The sequence below is a fragment of the Annulohypoxylon maeteangense genome (genome assembly GCF_022496945.1).
Source record: "Annulohypoxylon maeteangense strain CBS 123835 unplaced genomic scaffold GGS22scaffold_28, whole genome shotgun sequence".
NCBI lineage: Eukaryota > Fungi > Ascomycota > Sordariomycetes > Xylariales > Hypoxylaceae > Annulohypoxylon > Annulohypoxylon maeteangense.
The window spans coordinates 112,302-131,981 of NW_025953275.1; the positions used below are offsets into that span (position 1 = coordinate 112,302).

At 45.8% G+C, this 19,680-nt stretch overlaps 8 protein-coding genes across 8 annotated transcripts; 4 read left to right on the forward strand and 4 right to left on the reverse strand.

The window, feature by feature from the left end:
- Positions 1 to 1,339: 1,339 nt before the first annotated feature.
- Positions 1,340 to 2,923, forward strand: GGS22DRAFT_193378 (MFS general substrate transporter; the record flags this gene model as incomplete). Its single annotated transcript, XM_047965377.1, has 2 exons — positions 1,340 to 1,751; positions 1,824 to 2,923. 2 exons carry the CDS (start codon positions 1,340 to 1,342, stop codon positions 2,921 to 2,923), a joined length of 1,512 nt encoding a protein of 503 aa, XP_047814153.1.
- Positions 2,924 to 3,047: 124 nt separating this feature from the next.
- On the reverse strand, positions 3,048 to 5,856 carry GGS22DRAFT_86412 (putative phenol 2-monooxygenase). The gene is made up of 7 exons (XM_047968293.1): positions 5,542 to 5,856; positions 5,461 to 5,487; positions 5,217 to 5,391; positions 5,149 to 5,160; positions 4,572 to 5,094; positions 4,266 to 4,501; positions 3,048 to 4,204 (listed from the first exon to the last, which is right to left on the reverse strand). Exons 1-7 carry the CDS (start codon positions 5,580 to 5,582, stop codon positions 3,173 to 3,175), a joined length of 2,046 nt encoding a protein of 681 aa, XP_047814154.1. The 5' UTR covers positions 5,583 to 5,856; the 3' UTR covers positions 3,048 to 3,172.
- A 1,747-nt stretch (positions 5,857 to 7,603) lies between these two features.
- On the forward strand, positions 7,604 to 9,587 carry GGS22DRAFT_86469 (uncharacterized protein). Its single transcript, XM_047968294.1, has 6 exons — positions 7,604 to 8,031; positions 8,100 to 8,326; positions 8,383 to 8,522; positions 8,609 to 8,703; positions 8,774 to 8,887; positions 9,001 to 9,587. The coding sequence occupies exons 1-6, from the start codon at positions 7,879 to 7,881 to the stop codon at positions 9,499 to 9,501; spliced, it is 1,230 nt and encodes a 409-aa protein (XP_047814155.1). The 5' UTR covers positions 7,604 to 7,878; the 3' UTR covers positions 9,502 to 9,587.
- An 85-nt stretch (positions 9,588 to 9,672) lies between these two features.
- Positions 9,673 to 10,930, reverse strand: GGS22DRAFT_182415 (alpha/beta-hydrolase; the record flags this gene model as incomplete). The annotated part of the gene is made up of 4 exons (XM_047963960.1): positions 9,673 to 10,239; positions 10,315 to 10,364; positions 10,425 to 10,532; positions 10,594 to 10,930. 4 exons carry the CDS (start codon positions 10,928 to 10,930, stop codon positions 9,673 to 9,675), a joined length of 1,062 nt encoding a protein of 353 aa, XP_047814156.1.
- Positions 10,931 to 11,282: 352 nt separating this feature from the next.
- GGS22DRAFT_175352 (glutathione S-transferase) lies at positions 11,283 to 12,429 on the reverse strand. Its single transcript, XM_047963245.1, has 2 exons — positions 11,742 to 12,429; positions 11,283 to 11,664 (listed from the first exon to the last, which is right to left on the reverse strand). Exons 1-2 carry the CDS (start codon positions 12,187 to 12,189, stop codon positions 11,378 to 11,380), a joined length of 735 nt encoding a protein of 244 aa, XP_047814157.1. The 5' UTR covers positions 12,190 to 12,429; the 3' UTR covers positions 11,283 to 11,377.
- Positions 12,430 to 13,679: 1,250 nt separating this feature from the next.
- Positions 13,680 to 14,781, forward strand: GGS22DRAFT_175353 (uncharacterized protein). The gene has a single exon (XM_047963246.1). It carries the CDS (start codon positions 13,903 to 13,905, stop codon positions 14,563 to 14,565), a length of 663 nt encoding a protein of 220 aa, XP_047814158.1. The 5' UTR covers positions 13,680 to 13,902; the 3' UTR covers positions 14,566 to 14,781.
- Positions 14,782 to 14,784: 3 nt separating this feature from the next.
- On the reverse strand, positions 14,785 to 16,065 carry GGS22DRAFT_175355 (uncharacterized protein). The gene has a single exon (XM_047963247.1). It carries the CDS (start codon positions 16,046 to 16,048, stop codon positions 14,993 to 14,995), a length of 1,056 nt encoding a protein of 351 aa, XP_047814159.1. The 5' UTR covers positions 16,049 to 16,065; the 3' UTR covers positions 14,785 to 14,992.
- Positions 16,066 to 17,779: 1,714 nt separating this feature from the next.
- Positions 17,780 to 19,510, forward strand: GGS22DRAFT_175356 (uncharacterized protein). The gene has a single exon (XM_047963248.1). The coding sequence runs from the start codon at positions 17,859 to 17,861 to the stop codon at positions 19,233 to 19,235; it is 1,377 nt and encodes a 458-aa protein (XP_047814160.1). The 5' UTR covers positions 17,780 to 17,858; the 3' UTR covers positions 19,236 to 19,510.
- The last annotated feature ends 170 nt before the right edge of the window (positions 19,511 to 19,680 follow it).

Genomic DNA, 19,680 nt, shown 5'->3' on the forward strand with positions numbered 1-19,680 from the left:
ATTAATAATATTAATACTAAATATATTATAATTTTTATGTGGAAGGTATAAAAACTATTATTCTTAGTTTAGTCGTGGATCTAAGCCGTATAGTGTGGATGTTACAGGTATACTGTATGTAAGGCCCTGATTAATGGTCTAAACTTTTGGCCCGAACCTTCGTACAACGCATGTATCTAATCACTGATCTTCAGGGTCACCGGGCCCCCACGTGGATTTTACCTACCTAGGTACCTAAGGTACATATATGTAAACGATGGTAACAAACGCCAATTACAGAGTACATATTACTAGGAAAATATGTTAGCTACAGATTTGTCACGCTACCGTGTCATCCGTCAATTGCGCAAGCTGCTTTTCCTGGGGAAATTATCGAAATTCTCAAATCTAAGCCGAGATAACTGTAGAAACGGCACAGCTCAGGAACTGAGCGCATTGAATTACAGTGGGGGTAACCCAGATTCGTACATAGTAGAGACCTCGTCAGCTCGTGCCGTTCATAGTCATTAGTAGACTAGCAGATTACCTACCTAGGTATGTACGTACCCACGGACAGGGAAACGACAAGGGGACAGGTGCATGCATATATGGAGTTAAATAAGTGAAAATACTGCGTATTCATTTCGAATCCCACGAAGTTTGGTTCTCAACTTTTAAAAGTTCTAAAAAGAGAAAATGCCGACATGATTCCCGTTTAGGAGCATTGTGCCCTAATACGAATGAGGCAGTGAGGATATGAGATGATGGGAAAGAAAAGATTAGTCCATGCAGACCATCTTCTATTAGGAATAGTCCTGATCCTCACAACCCTTGGCGTATTTTAGAATATCAGTCAAAAACGAACTTACCTCGTCTAGGTACCTACCTAGGTAGCTAAAACGCAAGATGCGATCGCCGGTACCATTACTACCCCATGTAGACGACGCACACGCCATAAGAACTAAAGTTGATCAATACCGGATTGACATGCAGAAGACCGAGTGGTCTGATTTGCTGGACCAAAATATCGCGCGGGCAGGCGGGTTATGGTTGATGTCGGGATGGGGTTAATTCACCGAGATGACAGGGGAAATATGAAATATGACTGGTAATATACATATCTACATTCATATTCTGTGAGTAATGATTTCTACTTTTACCTGGTTGGGGAAGTATCATGATCACTACCTAGTATTCTGCTATCTTCATCCTTTTTGCTTTTTTCTTCTTCGATTCTTGTTGCACGCGAGCCACGCGGCTGCTAGGCCGGTGTTCTTAACGGTTACCCCCGCGGGCAGCTTCGCTAATTATACGTATTGTACCCTTTACGCGTCGCTATTCTCATTCCTGGATCACAACGATGGGCGAGTTTTCGAAATCCGTTCCACGGGAGGAGGACTTGAAGTTGGAAGAGAAGAGCGATGGCCAGACTGGTAGCAGCTTCAGCGATTTTCCGAGCATCTCGACGGAAGAAGAGCAGAAGCTAGACCGTGCAATTTTATGGAAGAGAGATTTGGTTATCGTGCCAATCATGGGAGTTTTATACATGGTGTTATTTCTGGATCGGACCAATATCGCAAACGCGCGTGCTCTAGGTATCGGGAAACCTGATGGCTTAGAAGGGGCTCTTCATATGCCATCTAATGGTTATAATACGGCGCTTTGGATATTCTATATTCCTTTCGTCCTAGCCGAAGTCCCGGCCAACTTGATCCTTAACGTGAACAAGGTTCGTCCCGGCATCTGGCTTGGTGGCCAAATGTTCCTCCTAGGTTTGTCACTCTTCCGCCAATGGGCCTAGACAGTTAATCGTCGCGCTCTACTCGATGCTGACAGCTTTGTAGGTATCCTAGGTATGTGCCAGGGTTTGACTCAGAGCTACGGTGGACTGCTGGCCGTTCGCTTCCTTCTAGGAATCTTCGAAGCTTCCCTCCCAGCTGGCGCGACTTATATGATATCGATGTATTACACGAGACGTGAGGCAGCCGTCCGATTTGCCTGGTTCTTTAACTTTGCTCTCGCAGGACCGTTGTTCTCGGGTCTGCTAGCGTATGCTATTCAGAATATCAATGGTGCGGGAGGTTACCAGGGATGGCGTTGGATATTTATCATCGAAGGCATAGCGACGGTATTCATATCCCTCTTCGTCATCTGGCTGTGCCCCAACTTCCCCCATCAAGCCCAATCGTGGTTTTTGACGGCCCAGGAACGTGATCGCCTCATATCCCAGCTCGAGGTTTCCCGCGGTGCCGAGACTAAGGGTTCAGCTGCCGATAACGTTCCCATCTGGAAGGTCCTGACGGATTGGAGGATACACCTCCTGACTATGTGCTTCTTCTGTTGCGACGTAACGGCCTCGTCGATAGCCTCCTTCGCGCCTACAATCTTGACAGAACTTGGATATGTCACGACTGTTGCTCAACTCATGACGATGCCAGTTTGGGGCGCTGGTATAGTTTCGACTTTCACAATCACTTGGCTTTCGTCGCGTCTCAATTTTCGCACACCCTTCCTTCTCTTCGCCATTTGCCTACAGCTTGTGGGTTGGGGTATTATGGTAAAATATGTCGAAGTGGCTGGAATACGGTATATGTCGCTATTCTTCATGTCAGCTGGTACTTTCCCGCAGATGTCGATTCTGATGGGTTGGCTCAGCGCCAATCTTCGTGGTCGCAAATTCCTGGCCGTTGGTATGGCTTGGATGGTTGGCTTCGGTAACTGTGCCAATTTCATCAGCTCCAATGTCTTCATCACCACTGAGCGACCGCGATATCCGACAGGGTCCCACACTGGCCTTGCCTTCACGATACTGGGCTTCATTCTCACGTGTACTGCATTTTCGCTTCTATCTCTAATGAATAGAAGACGCGATGCGGCTCGTGCAAAGATGACAGATGCTCAACGCGAGAGCTACGACGAGCTGCATTTCAAGTTTGTGTATTAAAAGGCCACCACTCAAGAATTCAAGTTAAAAATTTCATAAAATACCTCTATACTGATGGGTCCAGCATTGTTTGGATTTGAAATTGCACCGATCCGGTGGAACGAATGTCGGATGAGATATGATAACAGAATGAATGCTTTCACTTTCTATCTGCACTGCTCTGTAGATTCCAAATTTGACTCCTTTGTCTTGTCCGGCTAGTGTGTACGTCTTTTCAAACACGATCTTTGGGTATAAACGTTGTCTAAATCATACCTTTGGGCTGAGTATGAGGCAGCCCTCAAAATACTTTTGCAAGTCATCGAAGTCTTCGAGTTCTCCAATCCAACCGACGTGTTGATCAGGCCTTGCCACGACAACACAACCTCGCTCCTTATCTATACCGTAGTTCGTATAGGCATCTCCAAACCCTTCGTGATAGCTTTCATCATCTACGAATACCTTATCATAGTCCCATCCAGTGTGTGGATCGAAGGGATGAAGGACCTCGGGGAAGTCCCGAATCAACTCTGTCTCCGTCCTCTTAGCTGAGTGGATCGTCAGCACCTCAATCACCGTGTCCAACGACGATCCGGCGGGGTTGGCGGTGCGATAAAAGCTTGTTGGCGCATCGAGATCTTCGCAAAATTTCTCAACTCGTTTTGCCTGATCGAGATTTGAGATATTACCCGCAAAAAGGACGACACGGAATCGACCATTCGACTTAAGCTTCTCTTGCAAATGCCATGGCCGGGCGTCTGACTGGTTGAGTACTTTGTAACTGTTGAAACGCATCCCGATGGGAAGGCCGGGAGCCAAGGCTTGCTTCTTCGCGAATGCGTCGGCCGATGATCCCGTTACCGCTGAGCTGCCCACATCTCCTTGGTGGCCTCTCTCCGAAGGCTCTGGTGCTTTGGCGACGAGCTCACTTGGGCCATAGTTTACCATTAGGCCTGATGCGAACCTGTTTCCTTTCTCAAAAGCATCCTTGAATTCTTCCATACTGACTCCCTCTTCATCCATAACATCCTTAGCTGGTCGCCCAGAAAATAGCCTGCTGAAGCGATGGTCAAAATCAATAAGATCTTGAGCTACGCGGCGCCTTTCACCTCCATAGGTATCTAGGATGCTCCGTTTGGCGATGCCTTTCGAAACAAGGGCCACTTTCCACCCAAGGTTATAAGCGTCTTGCATAGAGACATTCATACCTTGACCAGCCTTGGGAGAATGTGTATGCACGGCATCTCCGGCGAGGAAGACGCGCTTGTGGGCGTCAAAGTTTGAGCCGACTCTCTGGCCGATCTAAAGTACTTTGGTGAATTCCTGATAGTTATACGGTGCTGGTATCAGCAGGGGGACATACCTGATAGGCGGTCCACCAATCACAGTATTCGTAGTCGATTCGGTAGGGACTTAGAATCTTCTGCGCGGCATTCAGAATGGATCCAGGGGTGATCTTAGATCGATCGGCGCGACCGGAGGCATCAGGGGTAACCTCCTTCAGTTGAATATACAACCGCACCATCTTGTTCTCTCGTGGGATAACCATCAAGCTACCAATCTCGGCAGAGTGGATCGCACATCGCATTCGAATGTCGGCTAGATTGTATTGGTCAGGCTATAGAGCCAAAGCCCAAGCTCGTAGAAAGGTCCATGCAAAACCACTTACGAAAGTCTGTGATTGGGATAATATCCAGAACACCCCAAATGAAATCGGTTGCCTCTCCTTGCAAATCGAAACCCAGTGCTCGGCGAGTCCAACTACGTGCACCATCGCATCCAATGACATATTTAGCATGGACAATCTCGCCTGTTCCTTCCCTTAACTTGCTCTTCTGAATCAAGTCATCTTCATCATCTTCCTGGATCAGGTTACTTCGGAAAATGCCGTCTGCAACCTTGCTTCCATTGACTTGCTGCTCAGGGGTAGCTTCTTCCTCGGTGAGGTGGCGTAATTTCACGGTGACTGGATAAGCAGACTCATCCTCAACTTTTGGTTCATCAATTTCCAGAGACTCAGGGAGAACCCCACGTTCGACCTGGATCGTGTTCTTTGAGTACTTTTTGATATTATCAAGGAAGAATCGCTCAACTCGTCCCTGGTGGATAACACTTTGCTGGAACCGGGAAAGCCCTACGATGGTGTCTGGGATGCGGTCTGAACGACGAATAATACCGTCAGGTCCAGGGTTCTAAGCAGATCATTAACACGGCGTCTTATACGCATGAGACTACGCTGTACTCACCCACATGCATATCTGAACAAAGCAGGCCAGTTAATAAACCGTTCCATCAACTAGATAGGTATTCTTACCTCGATCATATGATTCGCCTCTTTCCATGCCCGGTCTGCAAATCCTAGACTATCGAATATTTCTAAACTGCGACATTGCAGTCCGTCTGCTTGACCGCAGTATATCTTGTTGTTTCTCTTATCAATGATACGGGTTGTGACACCGCAATGAGCCATCCAGGAAGCGGACATCAACCTGCACGACCATTGACGGTCAGCCCGAAGTCCGAAAGGAACAGCATGTGGAACAGGTAGGATAACTTACCCCGCGGGCCCGGCACCAATGATGAGTCTGGATACAGATCAGCATCTACGATTACAGAACCCAAGAACCGGGTAAACGTACACATCCACGTTGGATTCTGGTAAGCTCTCGTTGGTAGCCATCTTGACTCTTGTTTTCTGGCAGCCTGGGTACCTACCTAGTATCTTTCCAAAAGTTTAAATCGTGCTATCGCTAGAAATTCGATGACCTTGCAACCAGCAAAAAGTGTGCGACAGAATAGGTATCCTATGAGTTGAACTTAAGAACGAAAGAGTAAGAGCAAAGATAAAATAGGCCACTCGCTGAAATGGCGGTCGGGTAAGACCGATCTAAGAAGATCGCCAGAGACATCGTGAGAGATATTATTCTAAAAATGATATCGTTGGAAGACATGTTGTAATACCATGAAGTGTAGCGCCACCAATATGATCTTAGGAGGTAGCTAGGATGCGGATGTGACCCTAGTCAGAAAAGATCCTGACAGGTCAAAACCACTATCGTGGGGTCGAAGGCCTTCAGGTTCAGACGATCTTACACATCCTTACCTCCACACTTAAATGCATTAAACGAGATATAATTGGCTACTATCGATGCCGACTAGCATGCCGGTGCTCTTGGGACTTCCTGTAGAGCAAGGGATAACATGAATACGCCGTAGCACCCCTCAAATATGGGGAACAGCATGCGCGTAATAAGGGGCACCTAGGCGTATCCGATTCTGCAGCAATATGCCCGCTGAACACATACAGTGGTGTGTAAGCCTGCAAGCCTATAACTATTCGGGACGAATGCCGAGAAAGGTTCTTTGTCATCATATAGAGGAATACAAATTAAACATGAGCGAGGTATCGTAATCATTATTCAGAAGTTACCTATCTATTGGTGAATTGATCGATTTCTTGAAGGGCGATCATGCATCACGATCTGTTTGCTACTCCAAAGAACTTGGCGCCACCACTGTCTTGTCTTTGTTGCGGCCTAATGATCAATAGCTCTTGATTAGTTAGGGTTCCGTCTGTAAGATTTTAATGCATATATTTCGTTACACGAAGCTGCTGTACTTCCTGTCGTTAGTTTCCACCGTACGTAGTAGTTTACTATGTGGCTGATTTATGGGTGTCTACCCTAGGTAGGTAAATATCTCATTCCCTAGATACATCTGACCCACTATTCCCAGCTTCATAACACTTGGATCAGATCATAGAGTCCCATTGGCTGGTTGACTGGCTGACTGGCTGACTGACTGGCTGCCTGACTGCCTAGGAAAGAAAAGCTAATTAATATGGCAAGTGATTGAGAAATGTGGCTTACGGTGAGCTCATGAAGTCCTCCCAAATTCGGACTAATTACGACGTAGGAATCTTGCACTTTGTGTCATTAATATAAGCTACGGTGGCTCATCACTTTCCGCCTTGGTCCGAGCCAACCTACCTACTAGATACCTACCTACCTACCTAGTAGGCAGACAGGTAGGGAGTATGTAGCGGATATTAGCCCGCCAGATTGATCTTTAACTAGAGTTTTGGCCGCATAAGATCGATGCGTTGCCTCCGGGGAACCTTCAGCCACACCGAATCATCCGCCGACTTGGCAACGACGGTCTCAAATATGACCGCCCTAAATATGTAATTAGCTTTATCCTTTAATTAATAAAGTCTACCAACCTTATTTTCTTCTTGGGTTGTAAGTCATGTTGTCAAAGTATTCAGCTCCGATATAATTAAATTCATTTCATCGGGACGTCATAATACGGTAAGTAAACGTGTATAACATGCTTCTTCAGCCCTGTGGAAGGTTAATTATGGTATTCCTACCAGAAAAGGCAACCGAGTCATGGAATATGTACCACATATCCGGGCGCCAGGTAAAACCTACGGATCCAGTCCGCATTTAGTGGCCGCACCGATAGCTTGATGGGCACATGCATGAAGTCCAGACAACCTAGGTAGCTTAACAAACCACTCCCGTATTTCCAATATCTCTACGTCTTACAAGACGACAAACACTATCAACTATCTTCGCTTCCCTTGACTGGCCGTATCTTCAAGATACTTGTTTTAGCAAGTTGGTATGGGCTGATTTTGTGATTAATCGCAACTTACTAGCAGGGAAAAGGTGACGACAACTAGATTTCAAAGCATGGGATCATGGTTTCTAAAGAGACACATTCTCACGTCTATTGGAATCATTATTATAACTGACATCGTTACCACACCTAATTCCGGATCTTAGGCAAACCGTGTGAAATCACTTCCCCTAAACGATGAAGGTGCAAGCCCGACAGAAACCCCTGAGTGTTGGGTTGCCGTAGTTAAGTGGATGGCATGCTCTTGGTCTACCTGATAACTTACATCTTAGGCCAACCTTCGCTTTGCTGGAACCTTTATCAATATAACGGTATTTTATGGGAAGTCAACGATGCCTGGCGAGTCCGAGACAGCTTTCGTTCGGGAAGTTTGGGGTCTGCAAGGGACCGCATACCTTGTAGTTGGTCTTCGCTACTTTAGCAGAATTTCAACTTTGGGATGGCGAAGCCTATCATGGGACGATGCGATCATGCTCTTAGCTATTGTAAGTTTCTATCCTGTAATTGAGCATTTGACTCTTCGAAATCTCCCTACTAACCTAATCGTGTCCAGGTGGTATATACTGCAGAGTCACTCATGGCATATCTGGTCGTGGCATTCTGGCACGGTCTTGCCAATAACGCCTTGACAGATGAAGAGCGTGCAGCTCTAGACCCGCAATCACACGAATGGCATCTCAGAGTCAATGGGTCGAAGACTCACGTAATTGGTCTTCTTCTTTATACTACGCTTCTCTGGTTATTAAAAGCGTGCTGGGTGGTATATTACTCCCGTTTAACGTATGTCCATCCAATACCTTTGGCAAATAATGCAATACTGACATCTACATACTAAGGGATGGGATCAATAACATGAAGAAACTGATACATTGGGGCACGGCTATTGTCCTATCCACTTACATATCTTGTCTGCTCGTCGCTTTCCTGAAATGTATTCCTTTCAACCACCAATGGCAGATTAATCCTTCTCCAGGAAGTAGGTACACCTCCTCTACCCCTTAACGTACCTACGCACTCGAAATCTGTTATACTAGGTACCTAAGTACTAAATAGAGATCCCAGACCACTGCATGCCGGCTATCTCAACTCTACAGACCGTCTATGTAATGGTCATGAACACCATCACTGACTTCTATCTAATGGCCATACCATTACCAGTTAGTCAATTAGCTACATACACGTGAATTTGGCTTTGACAGAGTAAACTAACCAGGTCTGGTAATCTAGATGGTTTGGATTGCGCATCTACCATGGAGAAAGAAGCTTGTACTTCTAATCATGTTTAGTGGTGGCTTCCTTGAGATGACATTTGGCATTTTACGATGCGTTTCTATATTGACGGTAAGTTTACTCCTCACGTATATCGTTGCACATTCCCATATATCGACTTAACGCCTCCAAATGCGCTGTGAATCACATTCATTATAGAATCCGGACTGATCAAATTTGTGTAGCGTGGTGATACCGATCCGGCGCAGTCAGGCTACTGGTCCGTTCGTGAATCGTTCGTCTCCGTCGTTTTGACCAACATGCCGATGGTATACCCGATATTCAGAAACTTTGTCGAAAGAGGCCTTAGTATAAGCAGACCTCCAGGAACGAGCCAGGGAGATAGTAGGGGTTATAAACTCGGAAGTATTCCTGGTCGTCTTGAGACTATAGGGCAGCAACGGCAACGATCTTTCTCCAACCCAAACAACAGAGGATGGGGGTCGAGTGATCATATCATGACCGATAGAGAAAACGGTACCGCGTCGAATGACGAAGAAGCCTCCATAGATCTACCAAAGCACCAGGCCAACGATGTCATATCAGTGGGAACCTCCCCACCTTCAGCGTCGAGGCGAATAGCAAGTACTGAGCATCAAATCGTCATTACGACAGAATATACTGTCACCGAAGAGAGTACTAATGGACCAAGAAATTTAAGTCGATCGGGTTTCCAAGATAGGTAGCGATTTATTGTTGTTCGAGCGAGTGCTTCTGATACCCACCCTTATGAGCGTCAGACAACTAAAAGAATGTATTGCACCATACCTGTTACCTACCTACCTAGTACCTATCTACCTAGGTAGGTAGGTACCCATCAGCACCACCATCCATATTGCTTATATAGATAGAACCCCTTATTGTTCACCATGGGCCTGTATCAAGGCTGAAACGGTATCTAAATCATACTCGTGTTTCTTCTTGAACCAATCGAAGTATGCGAACGTGTGTGGTGAACCTAGGTACCGTTTGATCGCGACTTTAGTTCCGCCCTGTACAAACTTCAACCCAAATGCTTCACCTTCGTCTCGCAGGGGATCACATTCAGCGGTACGAATGAAGGTTTCGCATAGCCCGACCCAATTCTTCGCTTTGATGGGTGCAATCCACCATTCAGGTACTGTAGCACGAATCTCGTCCCTTTTGTCGTCGGGAAAACAATGCTCTCCAAAGAAACTGATTCGTGCCCATGGGAGAATCGGACCATTGGCATATTCAGTGAAAGATGGAAAAGGAGACTCGGTGGGGCTCTTATATAGCATTGTCTCTTCCGAAGGAGGTACAGTTGCCAAGCATAGCTTAAGCGGAATCCCGTTGTCTCGCGCCATATGTTGTAGGACGATGGAGATATGCGCCCCTGCTGAGATACCGCCGATCGAAATCGAATCCAGTTTTACGTTTAGGGCGGCCGCTGATTCTCTAGCCTGCAATTCATCCAATTAGTTCCTCATAGGGAGAGTCGCAGCAAAAAAACATGGTATTAGGAACATAACACTTACCCACAACAATGCGGAAAAGGCATCTTCGATACCTTTCCCCCAAGTAGCCTCTGATCGGGTTGGCTATGTTAGTCGTGGGCAATTTCACTGCGATTGTTGATAGTACGTACCAGGGCAGTGTCGATAGTTCACGTCAATCACGACGACGCCTGCGCCATCGCGCATACTCAAACATAACTGGGACTCTGTAGTCAAGTCACCTAGCACGAAGCCACCACCTTTATAAAGGTTTCGTTAGACGATCGTCTCGGAATCTTTCAATCGGAAAAGAGCCCATACCGTGGAAATTCAGGTGTAACCCATATGGCCCATCGCCGAACCGTGCAGGGTCGGGGTGGTAGATCTTGATTGGGATCTTGGTACCGTCTTGAGATATAATCTCTCTATCGGAAACTCTCTCGAATCCAGTAACATCCTTAGACCACGGTGGTGCAAATCTAGCAGGATTGGCACGAATATTCTCGATTCGCCATTCATGTTGTGCTGGTATTCCGGCCTTCCTACTTTCCAGCACGTAATTTACAACATCGGAATCGTACTTTTCTAACACGTGAGGTTCGAAGATATCTTCGATCTTGATCTCCGACTCTGGCTGTACGCCGGTCGATTGCGTCATATCCCCACTCATGATAATTCTCACGATATATACTGGGCGTCCATGAAATGCACACTTAATAGAGTAAAACAACGCACTTGAGGTTACCTAGAACATCGTCGGAAGGGTGAAATACCCCGACGCAACTTGCTTCTGCTTCCCCTCCTGGTGAAACTACCCGACAGCGCCCGAGGTGGCCTTCAAAGCGGCGCTAGGGTCTTTACCTGCGCTATGGTGCGAAGTAATTTTAACGCCTCTTTGAAGCCACAGTGATCCTTCAGGTCCTACAACACCTACCTAAGTACCTAGGGAGGTACCTACCTACCTACCACAGCAAACACTAACTATTTCCGGTACCAAATTTCGAACGATGATGACTTATAGGTACATCTGTGATTTTTCAAATTACTATTTGAATACTACCTGCTACCCACCTACTAGGTTAGGTAGGCATCAATTATTTCTGGCTTAAGACTTGATATACTTGGAGCCAATTCCTTTCTGAACAGCTGAACGCGCTGCGATGCGATCAATCCACTTCAGAAGATGCGGGAACTGTTCGATCTCCTCCCGAGTGAAGCCGCTCCTCTCCCATCCCTTGATCCAAGGCCACGTTTTGATGTCCGCTACCGAGTACTTTCCCTTCCCTTTGCCAGCTAGATATTCCCGAGGCTCGTCGGTGTACTTACCGGAGAGCCGAATCTCCAATACGCCATACACTCGAAGTGTCTCATTCCTGAATCGATCGATCGCATCTTTCCATATTTATTAGACTGCATATTCTCACTCCCGCCCGGCTTCATTTTCTTTTCGAGGTAGAAGAACAACTTACACGGAAGCTTCTCCGGAGCAACCCGATTGAAGTGATTCGTTTGTCCTTGGTAGGGCGCCCCTGACCCGTGCCAGAAGAAAGTCCACTGGAGTGATTCGCTTTGTTCTAGCTCATCTGTAAAGCCGAACTTGCTGTCCTTGTCCGCGGCTTTTAAGAGATAAAATAATTGTGCAGAAGTCTCATGAACGGGGAAGGGGGGGCTTTGGTTATTATCAATTAGGGTGGGGATGCGACCGTTGGGATTTAGTCGTAAAAACCATTCCTTCTTCTGCTCGTTGGTCGAGATATCAATGATGCTGGTGGTCCATGATGTTCCGTATGCCTCACCGAGCTCCTCTAATAGAATCTGTACAGCTTGTCCGTTAGGGGTGTTCTGGGTGATCAGGTGAAGACCCTGGGCATTTTTGACGTCCTCGGGGGTCTCGGAAATGTACAGCTTGTCCGCCATGGCTTACTGAAGGTTCGGGTTGTTGTTGATAATGCACAGGACGCCGTTGAAGTCTGATGAGAGGAAATTCTTGAATCCATCTCGGCGGGGTGGTCACCGATATAAATATAAATATGGATATACGCACTAATTTCTACTGAGGGGTTGACAACTCCATGACGACAGATTGCTTCCTCATTGCGAATCAATCAGCTCATCGATTACTGCGTTGAGTAATATTTTAAAGTCGCTCTATTTATAATCAACTATATCGCTTCAATTTGTCATCACATATTCGGCACAAGATATTACGCGATTCTAGAAGAATGGTTACTTCAATAAATGCATATGTACCCATAATTGGGTAGATAATGCGCGATAAGCCACGTAGTGTATTATTGAGGTATTTCAGGGGCACTTCGGGAGATGTTGAAGAATTATAGATGGAGAAAGAGACATCTCATCACTACCTATTGAAGCAATCAATTAACATGTATTCGTACCTAGTATTCTCTTGCTTACATAACTAGGTATCTATAAACCGCTATATACCTACTAGGTAGGTAGGTACCTCGAACTAGTGACTCAATCTTATAATTCACGGTAGCCAAGATGATACTCATAACCGGCATCCATCTCAACATCTTGGCAATAATTCAATAGGCTTACCTATGTTATGAATAGGTAGGTAGGTCTCTGCTAGGTCGGTACTAGGTAGGTAATTAGGTATATCTCTTCGCAGAAAGTACAAGAATCGTACCTGGTATAGATGTAATCGCGATGGATATCTCCCACAGTATATACCTAGGTACCTAGGTATGTATTATATTTTAGCGTACTTCTTCTGTTGCAAAGTAGTAATCTGGAATGTTGAGTCCGTCACCATCAAAGTTATGCTATGTCAATAATATATATTATTTCCACCTAAATTTGGATACGGGATTCCAAATCTCGCGCAGTTTCCTGTCAAATGATATTTTTTAACGTACTCGTATAATATAATAGTCTATAGCACTATACGAACTTAGAGATAGCATCACTGGTTAACCTCCCCTAGTGTCACAACGGATCGGCGCTGACATTGGCCCGCCATAGTGGTACACTTCGCAGCCATCGGAAAGAGCCTAGAGGAATGTTGAAATATGAAAGGCTGGATCGGATTCGAGGGATGCCATAACTGATAATATTCGGGATGATCCTTTTCGCGTCTCGTATCGTCACTTAGATATGCACGAATTCGACCAATTATAAATGGCAAGTCGTAAGGGACTAACCCCCTATTCCTTGGCATTAAAACCACTCTGTCGGGAAGTAAGTAGATACGCCGGAATCGTTACCACGATAACATGCTAAAATTCCAAACTGTCGATATCGCAAACCTGATTGCCGTTTGTCTTGCTTCAAACGACGAATCAACCATCCCCGCAGTGTCCACTTGGAACTCAAGGAACGTGGCGTTCAAATAGGTACAGTGTCACCGGATCCTGCAAACCGGAATATTCCAATTTTAGATTTACCGCAGCCAGGTACGGCGGTATGACGCGTTGTATCAACTACGACAGAAGGCCGTCATGGGTTAAAGAACCCCAGTTGGCACATGGCGGATAGACGATGAAACCTCATCTACCTTAGGATGGAGTTACTCATGAATTCTGTACCCCGTTCTGTGCGAGAGTCTCAACCAAAGGGCGGGCTGGTTACACATCATACGATTCACAAACGCCATCTACTCTAATGAATATCTTCATCTCTACTAGAGATACTTCAACGGCGGCTACCAGCCGCGTCCTATGGATAGTTGTCTCCGTCTGTTCAATCACAGGCGTTGCTATCATCCTCACGCTTGCATTCGTTGGCCACACACTGCTTCGTCGCCGACGGCAGGCTGCTTTCCGGGAGTTCGAAGCGGCTCGACTTCGGGATCCGACCCTAACATGGGAGGTATATGCTCGGAGGCGCCGGTTCACGCACTCGCGGCTCATATTCGAACAAGAAATGCAGCGGAGCACTATGATCCGCAAGTCGCAACAGAGCCGCACCTTTATCATAAACAAACGAGTAGGAGGGTGTGGCCAAGATATTGATATCAAGAGATGTGAAATAGAAGAAGACGAAGTTTTGATAAAGACGCGCCGAAGCGATGACTGGCCCCTCGAGACCGTATGTGGGGAGAACAAGCAGAAATTAGTCAACAATCTGTATTCACTGACGACGATGGATATGCAGCATACTGAAGAAGGGGATAGGAGAAATTATTCCTCCATAACGACTATTCGACTTAAAACTCCACCTTTACTAGCTCATCCGGCATTTCGGGACTGCGACAGGACGTTTCCTCCGAGGAGTTCGAGTTTACCGACGGAAATGACTAGAGCAAAGCCTCTCCCATTACTCTGATACTGGATGTTTCTTTAGTATATATAAATACCCAACGTTACCTGTGTTTGATCTTTTGGATTACATTTTCGCTATTGTCGGGAAGACGATGAGTATTAGCCTCGTGGAGTTTAGGAAATTTAATTCTTAATGTTTGAAGATTGTGGCATTAAACATCTATAGAGGTACCTATATTGAGATCTACCTAATAACTTAGAACAAGAATGTTTTGATACCTAGGTGCCTACTTGATTCCTAACCTTTGGATTTCCTTTCTATGTTGTCTTGTTCGATGCAAGGATCTTTTTGCGTACTTGCTTCCGCCAGCAAAAGAAAGAACGCGAGGAGTTCCCACTACCCTAGGTAGGAACGAGTAACATATTGCGGAAGCATCTCAATTTAGTACCTTTCAAGTATCTTATAATTAATAGACCTTTAAGAGCTTGTACTAATACCATGATAGCCCACGGCCCCACTCAAGTAAAGGGGTAGGTCCATCACGCGCAACCAAAAGTGATTCTTGAAGATATAGTAAGATGCCTATGTGTTTCTCCCCAGAATCGAATCTCCGGAGGTATTCATTTTCATCCCGGGTCAGCCCCGGACATTTCACATCGAAAATGCCCTTTGTAGCATGATCGTCTCTATCAGAGAGCTCGCAAACAAAAATAGACGAGTTACATGATGCCCAGGAGGTGGCTTTCGATGGTAAGCCAATACCGAATTTTGGTGGGGAGCCAGACATGAATGTTACTTTGCGCAGTCGAGTGTTTTGACTAGTGGCGTGCTCGTGTATGTATTTAAATAACTTTCCGGCGGCTGAGAAGTTGACGTATGGTTGAATAGGCTGATCGCAATCTGTTATCCCCAGCTCAAACCATATGGTTAAGGAACGGAGAGAGCTGAAGCTCGCGAGTATGTCTAAAATTTCGTACGGCCAGTCGTCGATCCGAGATACATCTAGACTTAACTCTTCGATATGCGGACATCCGTCACGGATTTGGATCAATGTATCAGCATTTATCGTTACCACGCGCCACTCTCCTTCGTAATTTTCCTCTTGGTGTATTGTGAGATCTCTCAAAGTGTTTCCATGTCTTAGCAGGTTTTCCACGCCAATATCAGTGATCTTAGAGACGTTAATGCTCTCCAGTGAACTTGGGATTAGGCGGAATATTTTGAGCATTTTTCCAGAAGGTACATATTCTTTAGCGCAGTCGAACACCTTGAGAGACGTTAGTTGCGGCATGATTTGCAGGGCAAAGTTGGCATCGCATGTGATCAAGTGCTGTAGTCGTGACCAGTCAAAGTTATCCTTCCAGTATTCCATTTCATGGACCCTGAGAGGATAGCCTCTAGAGTAGGGTGTGTTATTATCGGGATGAAGTGGATCGGGTACGTGTATTCCAAATGGGTAAGCATTCAATTCAAAACTTTCCAATATAGGAAGACGCTCTCCTTCGATAAATCCAAAGCCACAGTATACAATAGGCAACGGAAACATCGTGCAACCACTTTGCGGCAGGTTAATGTCGAGGCTGAGTTTTTGAACGTTCGGACAAGATAAAACCACACGCTTGAGTGGTTGGGTCCAGCGGAGACATTCTTCGGCGTTACAATAAACAATGCTCGCCTTCAGAGAACTAAGGTTCTTGTTCGCTGCTAAGATACCAAGGGTTTTGGGTGTCCATATATTTGTCACCTCGACATGAAGACGGACCAAGGGACGTTTTTCAAGGAGTCGAAGCACAGGTTTAGGTACACCTAGTCCTGACCATGTGATATCTTTGAGGCCAGTCATCTTGGGGATGAGCTTGCACAACTGGGATAGGAATATGCTGCTGCCATTGCTGTGGACTACCAATTTTCGGATAGCTTCAGGCATCCCACTCTCCTCGATATATTCAAACTTAGGAATTGAACCATCAAGAACCACCTCTCGATGTTGAGCATATCTAGCGATGCGATGATAGGCAGAGCACACCAACGCTAATGAGGAGATGGTCTGGGGGCTTATGTCCTGCAACAACTCGGCTATCATCGCAATGATTTCGTTTCCTAAGCATGCTAGTGATGGCAGCTGAGAATCTGTTGCATGTGGCACTTTTGGCTCAATCGGGACTAATGGAAATGGAAATTGGGGAATTGAGGATTTTGGATGAGAAGTTGGGTGGTTCGTGGTACCAATAGCGAATAGACTAGATGACATGGCGGGACGAGGGAATAATTGATTGATTCGTTGGAACTCGGTTTCCATTTCGATGAATAGGTAGTAAATAGAAGCTCACGATGATTACCTACCTACTAGGTAGGTAGGTGGTGAGGTTGTCGGAGATTGTTGGGTCGTGGTTCAATGTTTCAATGCTGGTAGCCCTGGAGGTACTTCGTAGCATTGGTTTAAAACGGGGCCCCTGAAAGCCCTGGAGATGCCTAAAAGCTGCGCCGTATCCTCCGCCACTGTTAACCTTGGAACCCAATCAAAACTTGACAATGTCCCTTATCTCTAACACCACAGCTGCTTTAGTTAGGTACCTACCTTCAGCTATTCAAGCTATTCCTTTTCCTGGTTCTAGGGAGGAGTTGGTGAAGCTTTCTACACTTGATATTATTCTAGGCGAGTACAATCATAACATTACCTGGTCCTGTCTAACCATGACCTAGAGACCATGGGATTCATGAATCATTTGTTACAAGGACTAAAACCAAATCACCAACATGTGTAGGAACATTAACCACCTGACGCGCGAACATGGAGGTCTTAAGTTGAGAGATGGGAATAAACCGATACCTACGTTCCAACATGATAATCTCTCGAGATCAGGGGATTAACGCATCTAATACAGTAGGTACTAGGTAGGCGCTTAATGAGGTACTTACTACCGAGTTTTTCCATATGATTCACCAATTGATTAGATGCCCAGGTGATTAGTAGAGTTGGCTGAATTTTACCCCTAACTCGACTTTAGATGGGAACTGATGCTGATGAGGTTTAATTCGGTAAATTATAAATGAAAGTAGGTAGATTTTCCTTTCTTAAAATCTGTACCTTTAAAAATATTTCAACATTTCATCAGCTGATAAGCCACAAAGCCACAAAAGACCCCTGCAAGTTTGTTCGGCACAGCCCACCTGCACCCGTCTGAGGTGCATAGGACCTACCCGCTCTAGCCCCAAATATCAGGCTCTCGATTGCTTAACATTAGGTACCTACCTACCTGGCAGGTACTACCTATGACATACCTACATCTAGGTATTTAGTAGTGAAGTCCCCGAGCCTCTTTTCATTTCTGCTCACGATATAGCAGATTTCTACGATGTCTATCAATACTCATTCCCTCTACGCGCTGTCTCGCGATCCTGATAGCCTATTTGCGCTTTCTGACGAAGAGCTGCTATTTCTCATCTATGCCGATTTTAAAGATGAGCTAGGTCGTCTTATGCGCGCATACTCCGTAGGCGGAGTAGATGATACTAGACCATCATCGAGGTCGCCTTCGTTAATTTTATATAAAAAAGATTACGACGAAGTTAATCGCACCCTCACCGGACTTCTAACTTTGAAATGGACTTGGAATAAACAATACGATACCCTAGTCTCAAACCAAGCCGAAGCGTTGAGATTATCTCGCAAGTCATTCGAATGGATGTACACATTCTACAAAGAATCGTTTTCAAATCCATCCTATCCAAATGAGCTATATTCCCTTATTACTTCTATAGTAGTGAATGATATAGGGAAGGATGACCGGGTTGCTTTGGACTACGAGAAAGAGACCGGTGAAAATATCTCCAACCAAAATCATGATATGATTCTCATCAAGGCTGTCAAAGCCGGCCTTATAAAGTGCCTGAATCCCACCGATCCGGCGTGCCATCTCGCGCAGGAAGACAGAGATGACATCATTCGTGGCATGGAACTGGGAGCCGAATTCAACTTTGGACAGTTAGCTCAAGCAGAGAATGCCCCCGCATGTCTGGCCGGGCTCGCGAATATGAGAGGTCACGCGCGCAGTTTTCGGCTTCGATTTGAGGAGCAGCTGCTAGACATCGCGGGCGCGGCTGGTCATCTGGACTGGACCTGCGCAAAAAAGCTGACTCAGTCCAATTTCGACGCTTACCGCACCGTCTACGACGTCGGAACGGGCATAATTTCAAAGGGATTAAGTTTACGAGCTGGCTACGATTTGGTATTGAAGAGCCGACTTAACCTGCTTATCGAAAAGGAATTTAGACCACTCGACCTGAATATGGAAGACGATCGGGCTCTAGCACGACTTTTATGTATGGGTAGCGTCGCCGATCTAAGAACTGCTGAACTGTACAACCGCGCATGGATATCTCTCGAAGACGATGTCAGGAAGTCTTTGCGAGAATCACTCAACATCGATGGCTCGGTTGCCCAGCCTGCAGTGCAAGTCACGTACATCCCAGCTCTCATAACCCAAGCTGTTGATGCTGCCGGTCCAGGAGGCCATGAAATGAAAGAAAAAGCCATGCGAAGTGCGCTCCGCTATTTGTGCAGAGTCATGTCTGCTCCCGGCAAGCCGGCTGGTCCCGTGAGCGTTATCGAGCGGAATGTCCTACCTGTACTCAAAAAAGTGGTACAGAGTCCGGAATTCCGCGAGAACCCTATAATCCTAGAATCGGCTGCTATACCGGAAAGCCTGATCGCGAAGATAGAAGAAATGTAACAGCCTAAAAGAAGTTATTCGTATGATTTTAGTTTGTCTTCTTAATGGTTGATTATTCCACGGCGTTATTTGGCTTGGCAAATGCGGGTATAGGTACCTACCTAGATACCTATGAAAGGGATGATATCACTATGAAGTAACGGTTGGGTTATAGATTTTACGCACTCGAGTGCTTTATTACCTAGGATAGATACCTATGGGTTGACTTTTTCTCCCTACATTTTAGCTTTCGTTGCCCCGTCTGTACACTGCGCGTTCCAAATTTTCTCCTATGCGGAGTTATTAAACGCGACTCTATGAAATAACATATTTATGACACAACTCTAAGAAAGACCATGAATAGCGCGTTTCGGTAAACGCAAATCGGGGTTTCATTTATCTTCAACGACCTTTAGGGGTCTTCCACAGAACTGTATATCTACGTTTAACAGATAGGTGGCAGACT

Bases quoted from the DNA above. Each gene is read 5' to 3' on its own strand.
- GGS22DRAFT_175352 (XM_047963245.1), bottom strand. From the start codon at position 12,189: ATGGCGGACAAGCTGTACATTTCCGAGACCCCCGAGGACGTCAAAAAT. The intron at 11,665-11,741 runs GTAAGTTGTTCT...AAATATGGAAAG, and splicing joins TGCTCCGGAGAAGCTTCCGT to ATGCGATCGATCGATTCAGG.
- GGS22DRAFT_86412 (XM_047968293.1), bottom strand. From the start codon at position 5,582: ATGGCTACCAACGAGAGCTTACCAGAATCCAACGTGGATGT. The intron at 5,488-5,541 runs GTACGTTTACCC...ATCTGTATCCAG, and splicing joins CCAGAATCCAACGTGGATGT to ACTCATCATTGGTGCCGGGC. The intron at 4,502-4,571 runs GTAAGTGGTTTT...AATACAATCTAG, and splicing joins TATCCCAATCACAGACTTTC to CCGACATTCGAATGCGATGT.
- GGS22DRAFT_175356 (XM_047963248.1), top strand. From the start codon at position 17,859: ATGTCTATCAATACTCATTCCCTCTACGCGCTGTCTCGCGATCCTGAT.
- GGS22DRAFT_175355 (XM_047963247.1), bottom strand. From the start codon at position 16,048: ATGTTTCCGTTGCCTATTGTATACTGTGGCTTTGGATTTATCGAAGGA.
- GGS22DRAFT_86469 (XM_047968294.1), top strand. From the start codon at position 7,879: ATGCCTGGCGAGTCCGAGACAGCTTTCGTTCGGGAAGTTTGGGGTCTG. The intron at 8,032-8,099 runs GTAAGTTTCTAT...AATCGTGTCCAG, and splicing joins CGATCATGCTCTTAGCTATT to GTGGTATATACTGCAGAGTC. The intron at 8,523-8,608 runs GTAGGTACACCT...TAGAGATCCCAG, and splicing joins GATTAATCCTTCTCCAGGAA to ACCACTGCATGCCGGCTATC.
- GGS22DRAFT_175353 (XM_047963246.1), top strand. From the start codon at position 13,903: ATGAATATCTTCATCTCTACTAGAGATACTTCAACGGCGGCTACCAGC.